The sequence below is a fragment of the Rhinatrema bivittatum genome, chromosome 6 (genome assembly GCF_901001135.1).
Source record: "Rhinatrema bivittatum chromosome 6, aRhiBiv1.1, whole genome shotgun sequence".
Taxonomy (NCBI): Eukaryota; Metazoa; Chordata; class Amphibia; order Gymnophiona; family Rhinatrematidae; genus Rhinatrema; species Rhinatrema bivittatum.
Window position 1 is genome coordinate 186,777,562 of NC_042620.1, and position 27,525 is coordinate 186,805,086.

General features: G+C 40.4%; 1 protein-coding gene across 1 annotated transcript in view; it reads left to right on the forward strand.

Moving 5' to 3' along the window:
• Positions 1-27,525, forward strand: part of ABI2 (abl interactor 2) — a 290,182-nt gene that overhangs the window by 99,988 nt on the left and 162,669 nt on the right. The window contains 1 exon segment of the mRNA XM_029606307.1: positions 8,754-8,921. Within this exon segment, the coding sequence (XP_029462167.1) occupies positions 8,754-8,921 (168 nt within the window).

The window sequence follows — 27,525 nt, forward strand, 5'->3', positions numbered from 1 at the left end:
GTTCTCATGGTTTCAAACTGAAAATTAGATATTTTTACAGGGATTTATTCCTTGCTCTCCTTCCATGGTACTCAGAACAAGTTACAGAGCTATTTGGGTGGCTTTCATATATATAAGGGTTACATTACAAATGAATAAAAAAAAAAATCTACAATTACACATAAAACTACCCAATAAATGGTACATTGTGGTGCAGTAACATTTTTATACAAGACCAATACATAATACAAAACAGTATATATTGCAGATTATACATGGTCAGGTAGCATACAGATAAATATGCAGTGTACTAGTTATTGGGTTGGGTGAGAAGACATGGTTAAAAAAACAAAACAGGTTTTGACAGTGTAACAATCAGAATTTTGGTTGCACTTCTGGCCTCAATTGGGAGAGAATTCCAGAGACTTGAAAGGAACAAGAAGGCGTGCTTGCAAGTTAGTCTGAGCCTGGATTCCGGGAGCAGAGTAGACAGAAGGATCCTAGATTTAGATCTTAGCTTGCTGGTGGGTTTTGGGAGACAGGCAGTCCCTTAAGTAGAGCCTAGTCCTTTATGTGATTTGAATGCTATGTATAGGGCTTTGAATTGGTCCCTGGGGAAGGGAAGCAAATGGAAGATTTGAAGTATTGGCGTGATGTGGTATCTGTAATTAGACTTGGATAGCATCATAGCGGCAGTGTTCTATATTAGCTGTAGGTGATAGTTTTTGTGGGAGGCCCATTTAGAGTCTTTACCAGTCTGAAGATGACAAATGCATAAGTTGAGATCATCAGGTGGTCTTTCTTTAGGGATGGCGCTATCTGCTTGGGCTGGCAATTGTGGATATTTACAAGGGCAAGTAGTGTAGAATCAAGAATGATAGTTTCACTGTAGACTTCAAGGTTTTTGTGAGGATGGTGGTGTCAGTTTTGAGGTCATCAGGGAGAGCAGGAAAAGTTTAGTACTATTGTATTGTTGGTATAGTGTTGAAGAGGCCCACTTTTAGATTTCATAGGGACAGAGGTTTGTTCTGTACATTGACATCTGTCTAAACCTAGTGAGAGGAAGGCTTTGAATATGGTCAGTTGACATATTGCAGCCCATATTTCGCATTAGTAAGGGGTCTGATGTAAATGTTGAACAGGGTTAGAGAGAGGATTGATCCATGTGGGGTACTGCATAGTATGGTTTGGTTGATGAATAATTGCCTATGACGATTTGTTTTCTTCCTGTTGCAAATTATCGGAACCGTTACAGGGCCAGGCCTCTGATGCCAGTGGTGGCCAGTCTGAGGATGTTGTAAATGGTGTTGAAGGCCACTGAGAGGTCAAGATTAGGATGGAGGGCTTTCCTGCTTCAAAGGTTCTTAAAAAAAAAAAAAAAGGTATCAGGTTGAGAGAGAGAGTGACTTGGTGTTGTGGCCCTTCCTAAAGGCTGATTGGAAGTTGTCCAGGGAGTGCCTTTCTTCAAATAGCCTAGAATTGGTGGAGGATGGTCTTTGATTACTTTAGCTAGCAGAGAGGTGTTTGAGATGAGTCTCTAGTAATTGAATCTTGGGATATTTAGGAGGGGACTATAGCTGCTTGCTTTAATGTGGCAAGCATGTCAATGTAAGTTAAGCTTACTAGTGAGGAGATTTAGTTAGAGAAGCCATGTTTTGCTGCTTTCATTAGTCAAGTGAGTTGGAGGATGGGTTAAGATTGGAAAGGATCTTAATGATCTGGTCAAGGAGGAGCACATAGGAGATTGGGTGGTGTGACTTTTTATGGGGGGGGGGGGGGGGTGTCAAATGGTGCTCCAGTGAATGTATGAGGGTCATTATCACTAGGTTGTTGTCTGACCAAGATTAGGGGTGTGTTGTGGATATTTGCAAGGCTGAGGGCAGAAAGATGAGGTTAAGGAAGTGCCTAGCTTTGTGTGGGGGCATGTTTACACACTATTCTGTATGTTTTGTGCCTGTGTATTTATATTACTTTTGTTTTACTGATATATTTTATGATTGTGTTGTATTGTAATGTGTTGCAAATTTTAGATACACATGGGATATAAATGTTTGAAATAAATGAAGTCTCTTGCTAGTCTACAGCTAACAGCATCCACATGAGTTAAATTTGCCAAGAATGATTTAGAAGTAGAAGTAAAGTTGAATGGCAGAGATTAATTTGAGTAGCTTGGGTACTTGAAAATAATCAAACCTCTCATGGCTAGTTACAGATACTGAAACAAACGCTCCAAAACTTCAATTTTAAAGGCAGAACTAACTTTTATGTTTTATGAGTGTGATATTTTATACATGTTTATTTTGTTTTAATTTGTCTTAACTTTACCCTTGAATACCATATTGAGGAATAGCCATCTATAATTTTATCTTTACTTGTACAGCTAAAATACTTTTATGTGCTTTTAACTAATTTTAGCTGTCATCTTTTATTAAACTGTTTTACTGTATTTCCAATGTGTATATTGTAAACTGCTGTGAAGGCTAACGCCAATACGGCGGTATAAAAAAATCTAATGAACTATATGTTGGTTGACTTGATGGGTGAACAGTAGATTGTGAGGAAAGCATGTTTCTTCTTGGGAGTTTAGTGTTACTAGTTGACATTTCTTACCTGGTATTTGTAGGATGGTAGTTTGAGAGTCTCAGGGTGTTCCACAGACGATGGCAATACCAGCCTGGCTGCTTGTTGCTCCTGCTGTGGAATAGGACTGAAAAGTTGGAGGGAGAGGGGTATGCACAGAGCAAGCAGGTGTTCACTCCTTGGGCACATATTTTCCTGTGAAGAATAGGTGGTTTAACATGGTTCTATGTAACGCTTTCATGCGAGGTTATTGTTTCACTGTAAACCAGTTTGATTTGTATCCCATGCAAGAAGATCGGTATATAAAAAATAAATGGTTGGTATCTTTTTATTGACCTGGTGTTCGGTAGAATTTTAGTAGTGTGATTGGTTAGGTAGGGAGGGTGAAAGTGGGACCTCTTGCGACCAATAAATGAGAAACCTGGAGGCAGTGGCATCTCTGCTTATTTCCCTTTTTCCCAGATGCTACAAGTTCACTAAGCAAAATGTTTCCTTTGAGAAATAGTTAATCGGCTACATAAAAGTGATTTGTTATAAATAGAGAATTAAGAAACCAAAATGTAGAGGTCTTTTGAAATAAGGAGTTTGAATATTCATGATCTGGACTGGGAGTCAGCAACATGTTTTGAGCAGAGGGCCAAAACTCCCCACATCTAGTGAAATGTGGATTTCCCTGACCAACAAAATGGAGGGCAGTTAGCGCTCTCTCAGCCTCTGCTCTCACTTTCCTTGCCTCTCTTACAGCTCTCATGCTTGGCTAAATAATTTTTTACAGGCAGGATATCAAATTTATTGTATGTATAAATGGGGACTAAACATAGCTACAGAAATGGAATATCTTGTTAGCCAAGGTGCCAAATATTCAGACTGGAACTCTGCTCTCCCTTCTGTAGGTGAAGCAATTGAGTCAAAACCTAGCCTTGAACATTAACCACCACTGTGGTTTTGTTTTGTTTTTTTTTTTAAGCTATGCAAAAATTTTAAAGTCGTAGCAGATCACTTTCTGCATTATCTTACCATTAGCTACAAAACCGTTCATTCAGACAGGAATATACTTTATATAATGTTCATGATTTGTTAGATTATGTAGGTTTCATGCAAACAGTTTAGACATACCATAAATTGTATGGGCGGCATATAAAAGATTTTAAATAAGTTCCATTTATATAATTTGAAGGTTTAGAAGATATTTTAGACAAAAATGTAGGATTTGTATTTGTGTCAAACTAATCTTTCTGTATGGATCGCCTAGGAAGAAGCAACCATTACTAGGTATTTGCTGTCACAGGAGTGGCCAACTCCAGTCCTTGAGAGCCACAAACAGGCCAGATTTTATTGTATTCAAATCTACCTCATGCATATTCATTGTAGATATCCTGACAAGCCTGACCTGTTTGAGTTGGCCACACCTGTGCTATCATTTTTAAGCAGGGCAATCAATAAAATTTCAATGTTTTCATTTTGTCTCATTTCCCCCTACAAAACAAAACACACACAGCACATTTTTTCCCAGGCACATCCCTATAATTGACTACTGAATCACATACCAAACTTTCTAAATCCAGAATATCTGTAGTACCATTTTATTTACATACAGGGAATTGGAATTGTGATTTATTTAAAATACTTCTATTCTGCCCATAACAGAATTACTGTACTGGGCAGATTTCAGTAATCATGGTGCAATTTTTTTTCTATATTCTTTAAACAGAAATGGCAAATAAAAATCTATTCTAACTTTAAAATAACTTTCCTCTTATTATGCAGCATGTCAAGACCACATGCGAAGGAGCAATACCTGCACTAAAAGAAAAAAAAAATTGCTCCCCTGCAATTCTCCTCAACCTCAGTAACAATGTTTGAAAGAGTTATAAATTATACAACATGCTGGATTATTTGGCCTACAATGTCTTGTTATACATTATGCTCTTAAATCAATCACATACCACTGCTTGTGACTTGTGACACTTCCAAACATCACTGTCCCAGGGGCACAGAGGATTAGTTTAAACGTATTTAAAAATGGTGCACTAACAATTGTACCTGAATCCAATATAGGGTGAGGATTGTAGTCTGAATGGGTTCATTTTTCCCTTTAAGCATTTAAAATAGGTTGGATATCCCCGAGGGAAAAAATACATTGAGCAAATCCATTATCGTCTCTAATAAAATCATGCAGTCCTTATCTACCCGTACTAGAGATAAGTGGCTTATACCCGAAATCCCATCTTACCCCGTCGAATCTGTTGGATTTCATAGGAGCCCACCTATGAAGTCCAACAATCTAGCATGGTGTGCTAGATTATTAGGCTCAATGAACTACTGGCAACTAATATTGCTGATAGGGCCATGCCACTAGGGTCATTGACTCTGGAGGATGCCCGCCATCAGTTCTGCCAATCTCAAGGCTGCAAAGAAGGCAACAGTTAAATGCCACCTGGAAAAAAGGGCTGTCTCAAAAGACGACCACTATACTTGGAAGTACCCACCTCACCAGAAAAGATGCCACTGGGTTCGGCCAATTTCCTCCCTTGGCAAAGAATCAGGCCTGCTAAATGGGATCTGACACTACCTCCAGGGACGCCAGCCGCCTTAGCTGCAGAGATGTATTGCACCAACAAAGGTGTCTGATATGAAATCTCACCCTAACCTCTAATAGTTAAGGGCACTGCTTCAAATCCTCACATAAAGGCTCTCCAGGTAGCAGGGTCAAAGGACCATGACAGCATGTCCCATGCCTCCTCGATCCAAAGGTCCACAGATGCTCTGGTATGGGCTGCCCTCTCTGATCAGTTCTTGAAACATGATCATTTAAAACGAGAGAGAATCAGCAATCTCATTATGCACCCCGGGTACATGTGCTGTAGCAGCAATGTTTAGACATAAACAGACTAAAACAAATTCTTAGAGCAGCTCTGATACAAGTGGGACATTTTTGCTGCCTGGGCATTGATGGCCTCAACAGCAGCATTCTTACACCAGAACACCATACTCCTGTTGTGTAAACTGCAGCCCCCAAACGTGTAAGGCTACTACGATGAGCAGTTCCAGGAAAGGTGCTCTATGTGATCCCGTGCTGGAATCACTTTGTCGCCAAGGATGGACAGGTAAATGTTCAGGGCCCTTGTCCCAACTCCAGGCCTCTGGAAAGCCATCGGGTCTCCTGGACCTGCCCCTGAATCCGTTTACAGGAGAATATGGGGTCTCTGCCCTGAAACTACCTGGGGGCAGACCCCATCCGGCTGGAGGATCAACCAGCAACCTAGCCCACCGGGAGGAGGAGCCCAGGGCCACTGCTTCGCCGCCTATGTTAGGATCACTGACCTCGTGCCTAGCTGCTGCCTGGTTACCAGGGGAATTTGTATCGGTTGCCAAGGGGCCCTTTGGAGGAGAGCCCTGGTGCCGGACTTCGCCTGAGACCTAAATGGGAGCCTGCCTGCTCGTGCCATCCCCTCTTGCTTCAGGACTGGATGATATTAACCCCAGAGTTCTAAAGGAATCCAAACATGAGATTGCAGACCTGTTTCTGGTGATTTGCAACCTATCGTTTGAAATAGCTATGATACCTGAAGGCCGGAGGATGGCCAATCTGATGCCAATTTTTAAAAAGGGCTCATGGGTGATCTTGGGAAACTATAGACTGGTGAACCTGATGTCTGTACCTGGTAGAAGCTATCCTTAAGAACAAAATTACTAATCATGTAGGTAAACATGGTTTTTGCAAGGGGAGGTCTTTTCTTACAAGATTATTTTGAAGGAGTAAGTAAATATGCAGACAAAGATGAGCCGGTTGGTTATAATGTATTTGGATTTTCAGAAGGCAGTTCCTCATGAGACTTCAGGAAATTGGGAGGTCCATGGATAGGACGCAGTGTCCTATCATGTATTGGTAACTGGGTAATAAATTGGAGACAGAGGGTAGAACTAAATGATCCATTTTCCAAATGGAGAAATGTCATTAATGGAATATGTCTGTACTGGGACCTGTGCTATTTAGCATATTCATAAATGATCTGGAAAAGGGAATTGGGAGTCAGGTGACAGTTCGTAGATGACAAAATTTGTTTTGAGTTGTTAAATTAGCAATGGATTGTGAGGAACTGCATAAGGACCTTAAGACTAGGACTGGGCATCTAAATGACTTGAAATATGACGTGGGTAAGTGCAAAGTAATGCATGTTAAGGAAAAATAATCCTAACTATAGGTACACAATGCCGGGTTCCATGTTAGGAGTCACCACCGCGGAAAAGGAAATCTGAATCCTTATGGACCATACCCTGACGTCTTCAGGTCCATATTCAGCAGCGGTCAAATAGAATGTTAGGAGTTATTTGGAAAGGCAGGCAGAGTGCAGCTGGAAATACAATGCCTTTGTATAGATTCATGGTGTGCCTGCATTATGAGTATTGTGTTCAGTTCTGGTCACCCAACTCAACAAAGGCATAGCTCGACATAGAAAAGGTGCCAAAAATGAAAAGCTCCCTTAGGGAGAAGGGCTATTCAGCTTGAAGAAGAAACAGAGGGGATATGATTAAGGTTTATAAAATCACGAGAACTATCTGATAACACACTTTCCTTTATTCTTTCAGATTTTATTGGCATGAAGTCGGGAGCAGGGTGGTGGGGAGGGGGGGGAAGAATTGAAAAATCCACTTGCAGATCCATTCCTACAAGTGCCACATGAGCCACAGCAAGTTGTAGCACTTGGTGGTTTAAAGTCTCACAGATCCACAGTTTTGTTTACAAATGGTAGTTACTCCTTTTTTCTTCTGTGTGAAAGCACAAAATATAAAGCTCTGCACTGTGCTTTTATTGGAATGGTAGAAATCTGTAGCATTTTATGTTTGTGGCCTTCAGTTCATTGGGTGGTTCTTGCATCCAGGAGCCTTCCTGCTTTGAAGAGCAACAGCACATGGAGTGCCTGTGGCAGGGATGGCCAACTCAAGAGCCACAAACAGACCTCTATTGTATGCAGATATCTCATGCTATGCATTGTGGATATCCTGAAAGCCTGAGCCATGTGTGGCTCTGGAGAACTGGAGTTGACCACTTCTGGCCTAAGGTATCCAATCTCATTTCAGTAAAGAAAGAGAAATTCTAAATACCCATTTACAGCTGCATGCAAAAGCAGCCAACTTTTTTTTTATCCAACACTTAAGTATTTATCATGCAGTGCCAGCACAAACACAGAATGCAACACATTAATTTCCATAGGTGGCAAGAATCTGCCAAATATATTTATATATGTGTGTGTGTTCTGATGGCAGGCGGTGGGCTTCCCCTCTCTTCCTAGCAGGCCACTATTCTATTCTTCTCTCTTCATTTATTCCTTTTCCCTGCCTGAAAAGAGCAGCACTAGTCATGGAGCATGTGACCTGAGTCAGTATGTACTGTTCCCTGCATGCTTTTGACAGCCTGTTCAAGTGGGAGGTGAAGCCACTGTGCAGGCTGTGACAAATGCATTGAACTGCAGGCGCTGTGCCTTTACTGCCTCTCATCACTGCTGCCAGCACTGCCAAAATGGATCTCCTCTTTTGACTAGCCACATAGTGAGTGGAAGATGGTTAAATTTATGGGGGTGGTGGGGAGGGAATGGATGTCTGGAGAGGAAGAAGGAAGTATATGGGGGTTGGTGAAGGAGAAGTAGTGGTGGTCTATATTCAAGGACTATGAATGAGTGGGCAGTATAGTAATCATTTGTTCCCACTTATACAGGACATTTAAATCTGATAACGAATTAATCTAAGAATGCCGCTAAAAGATGTGAAACAATCTCAGATTCTAAAAATCCAGCTCAGTTACTGATGTTATAATTGAAATTGTGTAAGTAATGTTTGCAAAAATGTCTGAGACTTTTTTTAATTTTAGTGATAAATCGGATTTTATGTAAATTATCTTCTCACTATTGAAGCTTTTAATGTTTGCCTTTTGAATAAAAGTTGATAAACATTCTTTTCTATTGTTCTGGTAGCTGCTGGATATTAAAATATTGCAAAATAGTGTTAATGTATGCGAAGTTATTCTGGAAGATACATATAATACTTGAAAAGTAGTCCAATTAGTCTGAGATGGTATTGTAACTTGCATGTGCTGACTTTATTGGGACTAACCTGACGACTTAACTTTGCCTAAGCATTCAAATTTTGACTGCATTTTGTTTTTCTAATTAACTTTTATTCTTTTACCTTTTCAGTCAGCAGATAAGCAGCGAGCCCTAGAAGAAACCAAAGCCTACACAACTCAGTCCTTAGCAAGTGTAGCCTATCTGATCAACACCTTAGCCAACAATGTCCTCCAGATGCTGGATATCCAGGCATCCCAACTTCGGCGCATGGAGTCTTCAATCAACCACATTTCACAGGTGAGAGAGAACATGAAACTGGCAATTTGTAGAAAATAATTTGGAGCTAATGTTCATCAAATAACCTTGGGGTTAGTTTAACTGTTTGCCCATGATTGATTAGAGCATTGTTTTCTGAACCATTGCTTTGTGGCAGTATTTTCTTGCCAGTCCATTGAGCGGCAGCAATTGCTGGCAGAAGAGGAGCAAAGGAGACCCATGCTGCACAGAGGACCGCATTATCTCCAGGCCAGCAGCAGCTTACCCCTAACATCCTTCCACTCCTAGCCTATGAACCTTTTTTTTTTTTTTCAGGTGGGGTTTTTCTGAGGCCCCATAACTGATGGTGGTGGCATCAGCAGCTGCAATTGAACATTAAGGAGTTGGCTAGAGACTGAAATTCCTGCAGGCTCTGCTCTCAGGCCCTGCCTCCTGCGCACGAAGGCCAGGAGAGGGATAGGCCCGCAATATGGCCTGAGAGCAGAGCCCCCGCTGGCTCAGACTCCTGTAGGCTCTTTAATATTTAATTCTTGCTGCCGACATTACTGTCTCAGTTATCGGGCCTGAAGAACAGCCCCAGTTTCTTAGCTAATGCAGTTTAGATTAGTGAATTTGTGGGCGGCGGGGCGGGCCCCATTCATATGCAGCCTTTCATTTTGAAGGAGCTGGAATGGCAGTCTCCCTGGAAGGGTTTAGAAGCAGCTCTCTACCCACAGACTGTTGGAGAGTTAGGTGGCAGTGAGGAGCAGTTATTTCGTTTGGATTTTCAGGTCCACTTGGAGGATCCAGGCACATCTTGTCTGAGGATCCTAAACAAGTCAGGAGGTGGTTCCTACCAGTCCACGAACTGGCTGGCTGGGGCTTTCCTCTAGGTTATTTTTCAGGATTTTGTATTTTTGTGGTAGGAGCCTTGTGTGAGATCCTGGATATTACCTGGAATCAGGGCATGGGGATCCCTGTATCTGGGGCTGCTCAGGTGGTGACCCAAGGCAAGGAGCAACTCGGATGTTAATTTCATCTTTGGGGAAAAGGAGCTTTTAGGTTGTGCGATCCAGGAGGAAGGTTTCTGCTGCCCCTTCCTGCCTGAAGTGGAACACTGAGAGCTGCAGGCTCCTGAGAGGATCCCTCCCATCGGGATTTGATTAAGAGAGAAAACAGTAAAGAATCATCACCTAAATGAGTGAGAGATCATTTGAGATCATTGAGGACACCCATCTGGAGTCTTAGCCCCCGGGGAAGAGGATTTTAGGCACTCTGGGACCGATCCAATACTGTGTTCATGGCTTAACACGCAATTGAGCGCCAGTTTTCTATGCATAAATATTGCATTGACCCCCTCTGTGCATTAGATTGTTACCCATTATGCCAGTTTTGGAAGGGGTTTTCCTGCCCAACTAAGGGGTACCCTTCCCTCTTGGGAATCTCTTAGCCAAGATCTGGAGGGTGAGAGGTTCCCCTGTACTGGTGCAGGGACCCATGCACAGATGGAGAGGAAACAGTAACTAAAAGAGCTCCTACGGTGCTGAGGACTGGTTTAATTGTACTATATTTCACCTACTTTATCACCAGTAAAGTTTTATTTTTGGACAGTAAATCAGTGGCTCTTTGTATTATTTGGCACTTCCAGCACACACAATGGAGGAAAATTCAGTATATCTCTCCCAGGGAAAGGAAGTCACGCCTATCACTCTGGGCCCTGAAACATGTCTCCCCCCCTCCCTCGCCCAACCAACAAAGAATCCCGACCCTGAGGGAAAAGACTGTTGAAAAAGAGAGACTACAGTCTTTTATGACCCCATCGGAGTGCAGTCATCTCCCCTGGATAGGATTACATATAGTAGCTTCCTAAAATGATGTGGACCCATGAGATTGAAGAGTACTGTAACCTTGTAAATATTTACAATGGCAGACATGCAGAAAATATTTATTTACTTACCAAATCTGTGCACACCTAAGGGTTAAGTAATGTGATCAACTTTTATATCATTCTTCTTTGCTTATTTTTATATTTAAGGAAGAAAAAGGTTGTAGGATATTTGTAGTGGCTGTAAAATTTTCATAATTGTGATGCTGATTGCATCTCCTTTAATTGTGAGAATGGCACTTAAAATATATGTAAAAATGTTACATTTTTCTAGTTCATCGTTTGTGCTGTGATTCTGAGACTGATAGGCAAATGATCAAACACTGAGTCATTCTGAGGCAAGAAGTTCTGTTAATGTTGCTTCCATAGATTAAGCTGCAAGCTGAATTCATTAAAAAAAATTTTTTTTTTTAAAGATTTGATGAACTGTAATGTTTATGAAGGGGACAGATTGATGGTGTTGGCTAAAATCTAGTACATTTTATTTAGTTAATGTCCATGCTGCCACATGTAACTCTGTCAAAGCAGTTTTATCCATTCTGCCTGGCCTTTACTATACAGAGTAAACTTAGTACCAGAAAGTCCTAATGCTGTGCGACAGAAATCAGCATTGTTCTTACATGTTCCATAAACCAGTTGGAAGTTGTACTGGTAGATAATGGGCTATGTTCTCCTTCTCAATCCTAATCAATCCCTTATCTATCATAAAATTTCTGTCAATCCTCAGAGGTTTGGGCCTCCACTCAGCAAATAGATAAGAATCAAGTTTTTGCAAGTATTTGCTGTTGAAAGAGGAGATATTAGTTACCTAATGTGTTTTGAAACACTCATATATTCAAAGCATGCAATAGGTGGATCCAGAAGCCATGGAAAACCATTTTTTAAATGTTTTTCTTGAAACTGAAATTTTAGAGAATTGAAGTACAATCATTACTTATTTTCAGACAATCAGTTCAGTGACCACACGTGGGTGAGGTCATCCTGATGATGATCTGAACATGATTTATACAGAGCTTGCTAGGAAAAGTCTTTAAAGGTTTGAGCATGTGCACTAGAGATGTGTGTCATTTTTATATATTGTATCTGTTCATACTCTGTTTTTTCCCGTGGTTAACTTCGTTTTTTCCACGTTTCGGGTTTTTTTTTATTTCACAAATTTTGTGTTCGTATGCACTAACACGAAACTCAAATTTTTCCCAAATTTTGGCAAGTTATTATTCGTTTCGGGGCACTCCCGAAACAGGACGAACTAGACAATTTTGTTGAAATTATCTAATTCTTCTAAAACGAATACACATCTCTAATGTGCAGTTCTGTGCATCCACAAGCATGTAATGTACCTCAGTTCTTTGTTTTCCATAGTGAATACTGAGCATGTCTTGTCTTGGCCAGACTAAAAAGACTGAGCTTCATTTTCTACCCATCTTTTTGTCTTATTTTAGTGTACCTTAGTGAGTTGTTTTTTTTTTTTTTTTTTCTGTTCTCTAAATTCTAGATAGGTTTTAATGTTAGTTTAAAATTTTATTTTTACATTTTAGTCTTAGACCTCTAGGTTTCCAATTTTTCATGAGGCAGTTTTTTTGTGATATCTGAAAGGAAGACTAATGATTTGAAGTGCCTAGACTGTCAGCTGTTTATCAGGGATTATCCCAAGTACCTGGGTGCAGATTTACAATGTCCCCAGCTGTAGCACCTGCAGACTGGAACAGGAGTTCCTCAGGATCTGCCTGTACTCTGCACCATTCAGCTTTCCTTCAGTTTTCACAAGTCTCTCTCCCTCCCTGCTGCTTCAAAGCATCCCCCCCACAACAAAAAGCCACCACCATGCTCTATTGGAGGGCTGATGTAATCCAGGGTTTCCCAACCTTTTAGCTAATGTTGACCCCATTTTAGCACTTAAATTCACTATGACCCCAGACAACCAACTCATATTAGCAAGGGGGTGGCCCCTTCCCAACAATCACTCCACTTTGTTTCCTGCACTCCAGCTGATCCCATTTTCTTCCCTCTCTTAACCTCTATCCTTCCAACTCATCCCCTATTACATCTCTCAGCTCTTCGCACCTCCAGTCTATCCTCTCACCCTTTCTAGCCCTTTTTGTAACCCCCATATGATTCATTGTCACCCCTTCTCACTCTACCCCCACTTCCTCCTCCTTGCTCATCCACCCCCTTTCTCACCTCCCAGCATCCCCTCCAACCCTTCTCTCACATCCCCTATCAATCTCAAGTCATTTCCCCGTCTTGCCCTCCTCAGCTAATCCTCTCTCCCCCCCCCCCCCCAATACCCTCTCTAGATTATCTTTCAAAACTCCCTGCCAGCTAAACCAGCCCTGAAACTCCTCCTGCATCTGATCCTACCTATTTATTAAACATCCTCTTAGCCAGAGTCCATGGCAATATTTTTTCTTTTTTCGCCCTGAGCCAACAGAGCAACACTTTTCTTTTAGCTATGTTCAGTGGTGGATGAGGGTAGAGGAGCAGTGACAATCTCCACCAGCCCGTGTACTCTGCCCTCCCCTCCCCCTTCCCCACCATGGCTAAATGGCTGGTCTTGAGCCTGATAGTGAACTGCAAGCAGCATTGACATTAGTAATGAATGTCAGCACAGAGCCTCTGCCAGTGCAAGCTCTCAGGCTCCACACGCAGGGCATCCTATTACCACAGAAACTCACTTGAGGGTGGGGGCCATCGCAGGGTCTGTGAGTGCATGCTGGCTCACAGGCCCCAAGCTGACTTCCACTACTGGTGCCTGAAGACTGCTGCTATTTGAGGAACTTGAGACCCATTTGGGAAGCCCTGGTAAGCTGGGTGATATGCTGTTTTATTCCACACACATTGCTTAGTATTGAGACCAAAAAGTTCCACTTTGGTATCATCAGAACACACAACCTTTTCCCACATGCACATAGTATCTCCTAAGTGTTTCTTTGCAAATGCTATGCGGCACATTATATGGCTTTTCTTTAGCAGTGGCTTGCTTCCTTGCCACCTTCCCATACAGGCCATGTTTGTGGAATAATCTTGAAGTCAACATTTTTCCTCAGTCTCAGCCAAAGATCTTGGTTCTTTTTAAAGTCATTTTAAGCCTTAGAATTACTTCAGCAGTTTCCATAATACAAAGATGCTGATTTTGAGGGGCAGCCTGATCACAGCAGTACTGTTTCCACTTTACAATGATGGCCCTGCCAATGTCCTGGGAGATATTCAAACACACTGACGTTTTCTCTTAGCCTTCTTTCAGTTTGTACTTTTGACAATAACCCTGGAGTTGTTTTGGCTGCTTTTTGTTTGGCATGTTTTGACCATTGATTCAAATTCATGTCATATAGTAGAAACAGCGTGATTCTTTATATGGGGATAATCAAATGAAATCAACTTAACTGTGATTTGATACAGACGGGATCTGTTTAACTTATGTTCAATGTTAAGACAATTTTTTTGAACCAAAGTTGATTTAGGTTTGCTGTGAAGACTTGTGCAATCATTTTTTCTTTTTGTTTTGTTTTCTTTGGAATATTTCCATAATTCGTTCACAATGTGTTGTGTAGATCAGTGAAATAAATTCCTTTTAATGCTTTTTGTTTGTATTTTTTTAGACAGCAGAATGTGAAAAATGCACAAAGGTGTGTAGACTTTTTTGGAGAAAAAAAATGTAATTTTCTTACTGTTTTCCATAGAAAATCATAGGTGCTGACCCATGCTACCTTCTTTCCTTCTACTGTTTCTTTTGGAGTGAAATTGGGAGGTGGGGTATGTTAGAACACATGAATCCTGGAAGAGCCAAGAAGACTCCCTGTCTATTCCTGATCTTGAACCTCTCAAGTTAAATGTTTTTACTTTAAGTGATCGCTAAAATTTATTACATTCATAAATCCCTCCAATGAGAGCTCTGAATGAGAACATAAAATATAAGATCTACAACATAAAAACAACTTAAGCTACTTTAAGCTTAAATTTAATAGAAAAACATACAATTACATTTTACCCTCAAACTGGCAGCTATTATAAAAAAAAAACCCTCTTGTTTAATCAAAATCAAATGTAAATGCAAGTTTTAAGGGATTTGGGAAAAATTCAATCTATAAATAGAAATTCTCTGGGCAAAGAATTCTAGAAATATAGACCAGTAAGAAAGTCTTTGTGGTTTCTGTAAGACGGGCATCTTTAATCAATAATTCTACCAGTAATGCTTTTGAGAAGATCGCAGCTCCCAATTTGGACAATATTGACAAATCCATTTGGGGTCTCACTCATGTAAGATCTTAAGTACCAGTGATAAAACTTTTAAATTGGTCTCTAAAAGAAATTGGGAACCAATGGAGAGAGTTTAGTGTTGGAGAAATGTGACCATAACATTTTAAGCCACACAACGTTCTAGCTGCAGCTTTCTGAAGCGAGAAAGCATTAAGTCCACTGTCTTTTATGTACCTGTACAGTGCTGTGTACATCTAGTAGCACTCTAGTCATGATGGCTTTCTTTTTACTGTTTGACTCTGGGATTCCCTGTCAAATTCTTCCTCACCAAATTCTTTTAACTGTGTGTGCTTCCAAAGCAAGATAGGGAGTTTGGCTGCAAGGGCTTTATCATCAAGGTGTGTGGTCTTGCCAAGAAAATAGATTGCACATCCAGCTACTGGTGCTACGGGTAATACTGAACACTTTAAAGGCTTTCAGAAATTGAATCTGTGACAAAATTGTTCTAATTCAGAGAGCCAGATGGCCATGTTCTATCTGTACAGTCAGGGAGGAATAGTTTCCATTCGTTCTGGGAAACTGTCGGTGTGGAATTGGGACATCTCTTATGGCATGAACCTAAAAGCGACTTACTTTGCATGAAGAAACATCCTAGCAGACATTCACTTGGCTCTTGGACCCTCATGAATGGTTTCTGGATCAGTATGTAGCAAATAAGATCTTTCTCAAGCGGGGCACATTCAAGTTAGACCCATTTCTGACAGTCCTGAACAAAGAGGTCCAAGTTTTCTTCTGGACAAGGAGATCATAGGGCAGACTAACTGGAGGGACAGGCCTTTTGTACATGTATCCTGCTGTATCTCAATGACACATTTTAATGATATGAAGGAGCTTTCAGAATTGGGGAAGTCAGGGTTTGAAACCAGTCATGCATCTTGTTGGAGACAATGGTGGGCTATTCACTTTCCAGAAGTTACAGGCCCAATTTGCTTTGCATGCAGGGGCTTTGTTTTCATACTTGCAGGTCTGACACTATGTACAAACTCTTCTCAGGAAAGGATTGGATGTGGTTCTTTCAGCTCTGAAAAGCTATTAATTTGGAGGCTGTGGCTGGTTCTTATCAAGGACTGCAGCTAAAATGGGCTAAGGATATGGATATTGAGGTGTCATCAGAATAACTGCATAAAGTATTTAAAGGAGCTCTTTTCTTGACAGAAAATATGGTATTGAGAGGTGCAATTCAAATTATTGCATAGAGCATTTATTTCCCAATAAAGGGCTTTTAGAGCTAAGATGGCGGAATCAAATAAGTGCATAAAATGTGGGGTGGCACTTTAGCTCACTCTTTCTGGTTTTTTTTGTTGTAAACGTTTTTTATTGGTAATCAGTACAACAAACAACATATCACATCATATTCTTCTATGAGCCAAAAGTGAATACAACCCAACACTGACGGAACGATGTGAAGATTACAGAAATAACATCTGGAAATAGCAACCTGCCACTGATACCATTACACTCTTTCTGGTTTTGCAGCCATCTCCAATCCTTCTGGCTTGTGGGCTTTGTTGGGAGATCTAGTGGGGCAGATATTCTGACCATCCTTGGAGACTAGATTATGTGGCATGACGGAAGCCCCGGGCTTTGTAAGGGTGCTCTCCTATTGTTCAGGAAGGCCCTGTTAATAGGGAAGAGTTGTTTTGATAGGATGGCGATCCGAAGATCCCCCTTCTTTTTGGCATTGGCAGAATTCTCTGCATACCATGATGCTAATGGAAAGTTTGTCCTGTGGTTCCATCGTTCTGTAAGCGGCAGGGCTTGATGGCACATGGGAACCTTAACTTTATAGGCTCTTTCCCTGGATTTGTAGTGAAATTCTCAACTACATATTTCCAAGTCATTCAATAGTGTTTTTTAAAAAATATATACAGTCTGTACTTGAGGTATCCTAATAATTATAGCCATTGAACTTGCTATTGGAGGAGAGGGGTGTATGAGTGGGGATTTGGAATTGTCATTCTATTTACTGATAGGTTTACTTGGCCTGGATGCATAAGAAGCAATTGTGCCTTGGCCTTATTCTAGTATTTAACCAAAAAAGTTGTCCTCTCATGTATTGACTTAGGGGAGGAGGAGGGTTTGTATGGAAGGGGTAGAAGGGGAGAGAGGTGGGGGTAGATAATGAGTACTCATGCTATGCTGCGGATTGTTGAATATTTGTTTTCTGTTTCGTGCATTAATCAAGTTTAACCAAAAAATACGTAAGATGGGCTGCCTGGTGCTGCATGCCCATATGTGGAAGGCCTCCAGTTTGATTCTCAGAGCAGGTCCCTTGCACCCCAGGTTGGCTGTGGATGTTGAGGCAGTATTCAGTCTCGGGGGGGGGGGGGGGTGTCATGGCCATTACTAAGGAAGACACTTGGTGATCAGATTTAGAACCTATGATGCAGGAGGCCAGAAGAGCCCTGGTGCATGGCTTCTAGCCTCAGGATCATTGTTGCAGTGACCAGTCTAGGAACAATGGGAGGGGGAGATCCATGGGTAGTTGCAAAAGAAGGCTCATGGTGCTAGAATCCAAGCACTGGTTCTAGTTGAAGAATAAAGGAGAAATTAATTTGGGCTAGAAGGGCCCCAAGAAACTTAGCCATTGGGGAACTATGTTCTTTGTAGCTCCCTTTTTGGTCAGGCAGATCTCGTTTCTACTCTTGGGAGTTCTCTGGGGAAACCAGTTGAGTTGAGGACTTTTCCAAATTTGATCACACAAGGTGGAGTAATGCTTTCTGTTCTCGAACTTTGTCTCCAGGGCCACTTTTAACTATTTATGGAGCCTTGGGCAAACTTGAATATGTGAGCACCTGGTTTTTTTTTTTTGGTTTTTTTTTACTACGGCATCTAGTTATTACAGTACTTGCAGGCAGACACAGCTGCTAGTTGATGCTATCATCTATCATCACAACCTGTTGGAAACGCTGTAACACAGTTCTGTTTTCACTAGAACATCTAACTTTTTATATTAATTACTTTGTTCATTCTGGCATCCACAAAACTCATTGAATTGGCCATGGCACTATGAACACTTTAAACGATAACAGTAGGTTATACTTTCTCTTCTCTTCACTTTTAGCAACCGAGGGTTCCTATGTGCTTATCCCATGCCTTTCCAAACTTCATTACTATTTGACTTCATCATGTTTCAGGAGGGTGTTCCATGCATCCACCACCCTTTCTGTGAGGAAAATGTTTTCCTGACCTTGACCTTTAGTTTCCACCTCCGAGACTCATATCATATCCCCTTGTTTAGAATTTTTTCCCTTAAGACAGATATGCAAATGGTTCAGATATAGATTTCTTCACAGCTCCTCTCTCCTCTCGGGTATACATTTCAGTTTTGAAGTCTCAACTGATAGGGTTTCTGATACAGCTACCATGCTATTTCTCTGCACCATTTAAGAACATAAGATATTGCCATGCTGGGTCAGACCAAGGGTCCATCAAGCCCAGCATCCTGTTTCCAACAGTGGCCAATCCAGGCCATAAGAACCTGGCAATTACCCAAACACCAAGAAAATCCCATGCTACTGATGCAATTAATAGCAGTGGCTATTCCCTAAGTAAACTTGATTAATAGCAGTTAATGGACTTATCCAAGAACTTACCCAAACCTTTTTTGAACCCAGCTACACTAACTGCACTAACAACATCCTCTGGCAACAAATTCCAGAGCTTAATTGTGCATTGAATGAAAAGGAATTTTCTCCGATTAGTCTTAAATGTGCTACTTTCTATTATCCGAAAGTGTAAATAACAGATTCATATCTACTCATTCAAGACCCCTCATGATCTTAAAGACCTCTATTATATCGCCCCTCAGCCGTCTCTTCTCCAAGCTGAGGAGGCCTAACCTCTTCAGCCTTTCCTCATAGGGGAGCTGTTCCATCCCCTTTATCATTTTGGTTGCCGTTCTCTGTGTCTTCTTCATCACAAACTATATCTCTTGAGATGCAGCGACCAGAATTGTACACAGTATTCAATGTGCGGTCTCGAATACCCTGTATCCTTGAGACACAGTCTCCAGAACTGAACACGGTACTCTAGGTCAGTGTTTACCAGCCCTCTCCTGGAGGCACAGCCAGTCAAATTTTCAAGATTTCAATGAATATGCATGAGATTTGCACAACCGGGGTCTCCAATGTATGCATATGTCTCATGCTTATTCATTATGGATATCCTGAAAACCTGACTGGCTGGGTGTGTCGCCAGGAGAGGATTGGGAAACACTGCTGTAGGTGAGGTCTCACTAGTTGTTCAATGGCGTAATCATCCACTAGTAATGCTTCTCCCTAAGTGTCCTAGCTACCCTCCAGCTCTGACCCCTACCTTGTGCTGTTTCCCTGCCTTGACCTCATGGAATATAATCGCTCAAAGTCTCTTTCCTGCTTTGTGGATATCTTTCCCTTCGTGTACTGCTTCCTTGGATTTCTAGACCCAACATGCATAAGTCTGCTTTTTTTTTTTTTTTTTTTTTGGGGGGGCTTGAAACTTAGTTGCCAAACAGGTGACTGTTCTTCAAACTGAAATTGCTTTTCATGCTGTATGCTCCCTCAGGCATGTTGCAGATCTTGGCATCGTCCAAAAAACACAAGTGTTTCCTCCTAATCCCTCCACAATATTTTTCACAAAGATATTGAATAGTTCTTGCCCCAGGATTCATCTTTGAGGCACTCTGCAAATCGCATTTTTTGTTAGTGAACACCATTTACACTACACTCTCCTATCCAGAGATGCTCAAACAGGTTTTCTGATCCTTCCTCCATCCACTCGGGTTTTCAAGATATCCCTAATTATGCATGAGAAATAGTTGCATGCCTAGGAAGGTAGTGCATGCAAGTCTCATGCGTATTCATTGGAGAGAGCCTAAAAACCTGACTGGCTGGTGAGGCCCCAAGGACTGGTTTCAGCATCTCTGTTCTTTCCCACAGCCAGTTTCTAATCCAGTTTACCAATTTGGGACCCACCCCTAGGTTTATTTCACTGAGCTTCCTATGTGGCACATTTTGCTGGAATCCAAATGTACTGTATCCAGTACCTGCCCTCATCCAATTCTGTAGTCACTCAGTCGAAGAAATCAATAAGATTCATCTTGCATGATCTCCCTCTGGTAAAACCATGCTGCAGCATGTCATATTCAAGATGTTGCACTAGCCTTTACTTCAGAAGAGTCTTCAATAATTTTGCCACCACTCAAGTCAGATTAATGAGTTAGTAATCCCTAACCTCCTCCCACTTACAGCTTTTATAACATCAACACTTTTCCAGTCCCATGGAACTACACTCTTCTTTAAAGATCTATTGAATAGGTTCTCCCTGATGTAATAGTCCCCTGTGCTCTGTGCCGTCACCTTTAATAGGGGACTGAGACACAAACTTGGCATGTCTGAAAAGGGATAATGAGGCTGATAATGCATTTCCCAGCTTGTAGCTGGGTAGACCCCAAATGTTTCATTTATATGCTCATTATCATCCAATTTTCCACTATTTGGCCTCTCATGCAGCTTTGCTCCAGCTTTGAATAACATGTGCACAGAAATTGAAACACGGGACTCATTCCTTCACACAGTCAACTTAGAAAAGGCCTACACCATGAAACAGTATGCATACATTCTCCTCCCTCCCCCCCCCCCCCCAAATGCAAGTAGTCTAGAAAGAATACAAAAATTACAGGAAGGAAGACACATGCAACATGCTATCCATGGTATTTCTCTGGCTACTTCTGCATCCATGCAGACACTCTTCTATCCTATAGCTGATCTTGAATTAGAAAGTGAAGGAGCCTCTGCACATCATCCTGGATGGATTTGCTTCACTGAAATACATGCAAAGAAGAGAGCACTTTAGAATATCACCAAATGTGTGACATAAATACATAAAACCTATGAAGCATGTCGTTGCAAGCTGGTGGTATGGATGACTTTTAACAGAAGAATGCTAAATACAGATTATAAGATTTGAGGAAGGAAAATAACATAGGCTACATCTCCAATTCTACTCATCTTTTCTGTGAAAACATTACTCTTTCTCAAAACGTAGGTGCAAATGTCAGTGCTACTTTGTAACTGCTAAAAAGTTCAAAGTGAAAATAAACTGATTTTCTCTATGAAAATTGTTGCAATGTCCATCCTCCTGTGCCAGGTATTGCCCCATAATGCTTGCATTAAAGTCAGAGGGTCATCTAGAAATCTGTTTAACTTTTATTTCTTTATTTTAAAAATCTCAATTCCACATGTCAGAAATACATTAAAATACAATTTTTATTATTTTATATTTGATGGTCCAAGAGAAAACATATTAGCATATCTCAGGTTGAACCGTCTACGAGAATAAATGATTTGAATAACAGGAACGCCACAAAAACTTAACCTTACAATGGCATCATGTATTGTGTATACCTTGTAATGCTATTTACAGTGCAATCATGTTATGCTAGAATTCAGAATTTGATTAGAACAAGTTTCACAAACAGTTAGATGATCAGTGACTTGACACAGTTCATGTTTCAGTGCTCCTGTGCATGGTTTGGGAATGTCAGATCACCTTATAGAGTAACTTCTGTCCTTCTATTGAATGATAAAATTCCTTGCTGAAAATCAACAAATTTTTTGCCAGATAGACCATATCACATTGTACATAAGATCATGCCATACTGGGTCAGACCAAGGGTCCATCAAGCCCAGCATCCTGTTTCCAACAGGGGCCAATCCAGGCCATAAGAACCTGGCAAGTACCCAAAAACTAAGTCTATTCCATGTTACTGTTGCTAGTAATAGCAGTGGCTATTTTCTAAGTCAACTTAATAGCAGGTAATGGACTTCTCCTTCAAGAACTTAGCCAATCCTTTTTTTAAACACAGCTATACTAACTGCACTAACCACATCCTCTGGCAACAAATTCCAGAGTTTAATTGTGCGTTGAGTAAAAAAGAACATTCAGATTAGTTTTAAATGTGCCACATGCTAACTTCATGCAGTGCCCCCTAATCTTTCTATTATCTGAAAGAGTAAATAACCGATTCACATCTACCCATTCTAGACATCTCATGCTTTTAAACACCTCTATCATATCCCCCCTCAGCCTTCTCTTCTCCAAGCTGAAAAGTCCTAACCTCTTTAGTCTTTCCTCGTAGGGGATCTGTTCCATTCCCCTTATCATTTTGGTCGCCCTTCTCTGTACCTTCTCCATTGCAATTATACCATCCGGTCCAGGTGATTTGTTACTCTTCAGTTTGTCAATCAGGCCTACCACATCTTCTAGGTTCACCGTGATTTGATTCAGTCCATCTGAATCCATTACCCATGAAAACCTTCTCTAGTACGGGTACCTCCCCAACATCCTCTTCAGTAAAAACCGAAGCAAAGAAATCATTTAATCTTTCCATGATGACCTTATCTTTTTTAAGTGTCCCTTTAACCCCTCGATCATCTAACGGTCCAACTGACTCCCTCACAGGCTTTCTGCTTCTGATATGTTTAAAAAAGGTTTTACTGTGAGTTTTTGCCTCTACGGCCAACTTCTTTTCAAATTCTCTTAGCCTGTCTTATCAATGTCTTAAATTTAACTTGCCAACGCTTATGCATTATCCTATTTTCTTCTGTTGGATCCTTCTTCCAATTTTTGAATGAAGATCTTTTGGCTAAAATAGCTTCTTTCACCTCCCCTTTTAACCAAGCCAGTAATCATTTTGCCTTCTGCACTGTGCTTCTAGGATGGTATTTTTTAACAATGACCACGCCTCTTGCACACTTTACCTTTGTAGCGGCTCCTTTCAGTTTTTTTCTATTTTTCTCATTTTATCAAAGTTTCCCTTTTGATAGTTTAGCACGAGAGCCATGGATTTGCTTACTGTACTCCTTTCAGTCATTAATTCAAATTTGATCATATGATCACTATTGCCAAGCGGCCCCACCACAGTTACCTCTCACCAAATCCTGTGCTCTACTGAGAATTAGATCTAAAATTGCTCCCTCTCTCGTCTGTTCCTGAACCAATCGCTCCATAAAAATGTCATTTATTCCATCCAGGAACTTTATATCTCTAGCATGTACCGATGATACATTTACCCAGTCAATATTGGGGTAATTGAAAAATCCCATTATTACCGCACTACCAATTTAGTTAGCTTCCCTAATTTCTCTTAGCATTTCACGGTCAGTCTCACCATCTTGACCAGGTGGTCGGTAGTATACCCCTATCACTATAGTCTTCCCCGACACACAAGGGATTTCTACCCATAACGATTCAATTGTGCATTTAGTCTCATTCAGGATGTTTATCCTGTTGTATTCTCTGCCATCCCGGACAAAGTGCCACACTGCCTCCCAGGTGCTCCTCTCTGTCATTGCGATTATAATTTTATACCCCGTTATAGCACTGTCCCATTGGTTGTCCTCATTCCACCATGTCTCTCTGATGCCAATTAAGTCTGTCATCATTCACTGCTATACATTCTGATTCTCCCATTTACTTCTTAGACTTCTGGCATTAGCATACAAACATTTCAAAGTTTGTGTTTTGTTTGTATTTCATTCTTCTTTTTAATTGATAGGGATAAGTTAGAATTTTGTAGCTCAGGTGAGTTTTTAGTTACAGGCACTTGGACTACGTTTCTTATTATTGGAAACAGTCTAAGTTCAGTTAGTCAGCCAGAGTGACTCACTGCTCTCTTGATTAACAAACGTTGGTACCTAATCAAACCAAATCACACTACCTCAACACCTTTCCAAGGTGAGTAACTGAACTGAACTTTTCAACCTTTTTTACTTAGGTATACACTGCTCCTAGCTTATTTCTAGCTTCTGGCTACTTTTTTTTTTTTTGTTTTTAATATACAAACACTAACTTCTGCTTACTAGCTGCCTTACTGACTTACTGACTATTAAAAGCACAAACACACTAAATATTCCCAAATAGTTAACTTTGCCCCAATTCTTTTAAAAAAAGACAATGTCCCAAGCAAAAACTTACTGATTCCTTTCAGCCACCAGCAAGGTGATCCTTTCCTCTCAGTGCTCCCACTACTCCAGGAACAATCCCTCCATATTTATATTTTTAGGAGGAATGGGGTTGCAAAACCTTTGAAAATGTCACACATGGCTTTTTCCAAGCAATACTTTACCAGAGTAACTTCAGTCTTCCTTGACATCAAGTTTGTGGTAACTTCCTGTTTAGTTTTATAAAAACATGGTCACATAAACCCATGATTTTACAGTGGGTGGGTTATTTCTTTTTAATCCACTGTTGTTCCTTGTACGTGATCTATATCATCTCCTGCCAGATTACATTTATAGTGTCCATATAGAGAATGAAGAGGGTCTGCTGCATTCTGTTGGGCAAGGCTGATTTAACCATATGGCCTTTGATATTAGAAATGGTGGAAGCAAAAATCGGCAGGGTTTCAAAAATCTCATACAACTTGTAATATAGGTTAAAGTTGATAAATTCCTTTACAGCATGAGCTTTCATGGAAAAGGTTCAAATACAAGCAACTACACCACCTCCCAAAGAAGGAGCTAGTCTATATTCTCAACCCACATTACTCAGAACCATATTCCTTTATTCATCACTTCTTGAACAATACAATATCTCTGATATAAAGTTTGAAGGCCCCACTGGTGCGCTTTCCAAAGAAATTTTTACTTTTTTATGAGCAGAAATGCAACAGACTCATGGTAGCAATCCAGACAACCCAATGTTTTCTTCTTTTTATAAACGGGAATCTCTTTGGAAAGCGAACCAGTGGGGTCTTCAAACGGCATACAAGCAATGTGTAACAGATCTGTGGAAATAAGTTTCGAGGAGGAAGAAGAGGTTGTTTTTAAGAGTCTTTTGCAATCTGGCTCTTAATTTGAAAACAATGCAGCAAGGTTTGTAAATGCACATCTGAGGGCCATAAGAGAAGCCTATGGGACATTGAATTTTGGCGATTATCCCTGGAATTCATTGAAGAATGGTGGAAGTGTTTGAACTTTTTTCATTGAACATTAGTGGAAATAAATATACACAAGAGGAGAGGGATGAGGAACATGATTTGACGGTGACTCTCGGGGAATGTTTAGGGACACGCCTAGTGAGGGTAAATGAAAGTGTTGGTTTCTAAGCAAGTTTTATTGTATATATTAGTGTAGTGAACATCTAAAAAATAGGGGGGGGGAATTGTTGACATGAGTACAGTTGTGATATTGAATGGATGTGGGGATGATGTGAGGAAAGTGGTGATAGTGTGAGTGGCATGAGAGGGATTTTTTTAGTTGTCAGGGTGTTATATAAGGGTGGGGTATATTCGTGATAAAAATGTTTAAAATATAATTTATCTTGATACATAAATGAGTAGTAGTGATTTTAAACTTTATCATAGAGATTGTATCGTTCAAGAAGTGATGAATAAAGGAATATGGTTCTGAGTAACATGGGTTGAGAATATAGACTGTCTCCTTCTTTGGGAGGTGGTGTAGTTGGTTTATATAGATATATATAGACAGTCTGGTTTGTGGTTTTAAGATGTCGTTTTTTTGTATTGTGCTCAAATACAAGCAGCCTAATTGCTGTCATTCACTGCTGGTTGTAAGATGTTCTGTGGCATAGAGCATGCTTGTATGCTCTCTAACACAAAGTAGGTAGCCCAATTTTGATTAACGTGTGCTTCCATAATTTTAGCTTTTGATTTGTATTTCTCTTTGGATCAAACGCTAAGTGGTTTTAAAAACTGACCCATAGGTAAAATCCTTTTCAGACTGTGGATAGCAACTCTAAAATCTATGTGTCCAGTTTTAACAAAAAATTGAAAAAAAAAAAAACCCTTGCCTCCCATCTGAGATAGAGATTAATTAAGCATGATCTATGTGCAGCACAACCATTTAAGGCAAAAAACTGATGTGCTAAACAGCTGTTTCCAATGATATCAAGATATGATATCAAGAATCTATTTAGGTTTGGGCAGAGATTAGATGAGTTTCCTTTTTTTTTTTTTCTTTACAAAGACGTTTCAGGTTCCCTTGTAGCCAGTTCATACATTAAAGCAATTTTTTGAGGTCAAGAAAAAATGAAGAATGTAGCAGACGTAAAACTGTTAATTTTGTGTGCGGTTGTTTTTTTTTTTTTTTTGGGTTTTTTTTGGAGGGGGGACATTGGCGATAAAACGGCATTAAAGCATGCTTTCTGAGCTGCATCTGGGGTTGTGTGTATGCAGGTGCTTAAATTTACTGCTGTGGAAGTCTCTTCTGCATACTAATCTTTAGTCAAGTATATTTTCATTACTGTATTTAGAGTGTAATAAATCTAGAAAAGTAGTTTTATCTGTCCTCACTTGATATATAGTCATGAAATGTAATTCCTTTAGGCTGATGAAATATTGAGGCTGCCCATGTGGCCTAGTGTTAACAGCACAAAGCTTTAGAAGGCTTTGTAGACCTTGTTTCAAATGACATTAAAATAGCTGCTTTTGCAGGTAAGTGTTTCTGTGTTTCCCTAATCTACTTGGAACTATGCCTGATCCCATTAAGTGGCTCTTGCTGAAAGCAGCTTTGAAAAATACATAACTGACCTCATATTAATGATGTATCAATTTGTTGGACAGAAATGTATGTCAGCAATGATGGATTTTTAGTGATCAGGCACTGCTGGGTTAATAATTTTGAGTCTTTTTCCTGAGCGCCTTGTTCTGTCAAACCAAATTGTTTAACTTCCATTTAAAACTCAAGTGCTATTTCTTGACCTTTCAAAACATCAGTTTGCTATTCTCTTGGCTCAGATGGCTTAGCTTTTTGATCTTGTATGTAGATCTGATGTATCTTTCCCTTTTTTTTTTTTTTTTTAAATTGCACTTTTTGGAAGAATAGGTGTTTTATCTGTCTTGGCCAACCTCTCTGTTTGAAAATCTGTGAATCAACTCAGCTGTTCATACTCTTTATGCATTTAAAAAAACCCAAAATCATTTCTTATACAGAAAAAACAATTAGCATCACATCGTAGGTAAGAAACCACTTTAAAAAATATTCATTTTAAAGTTAATTTTCAAAAACTTGAAGAAAGCAGTTTGGCGATCAGGAGGATATAAACCAAGTTATAATTAATGAAATCCAGGCAAACTGAAGATCACAAATTTGGAAGAAGTGAGTCTCAACATAAAGACAGTTTTTACTAACAGCCCAACAAGCAGGCCGATACAGTAAAGCGCGGCCGCGGTTACCCTGCTTCTAACCCGCTTTGTACCCACAATTTGGCTGCGTAAGTCCAACCCGCAATTCACTATCCCCTTTAACCCATCCTTACCGCTTCTTGAAATCAACGGGTAACCCTTTCCGCCCGCGGCATGTATATGATATGTAAACAATCGGATTAGCTATTCCCTCCGATCCAGTAACGTGCGCCCTGATTATCGCCTTTTTAACCTGCAGTTTTGCCGCGTGTTTATCCTGCTAATTTACCGCCTACCCTTACCCCTGCATTAGTGTGGAGCGTCAGGCAAGCCCCAGCAGAGAGAGATGAAATTTCACGGGCAAACTTTCCTGTGAG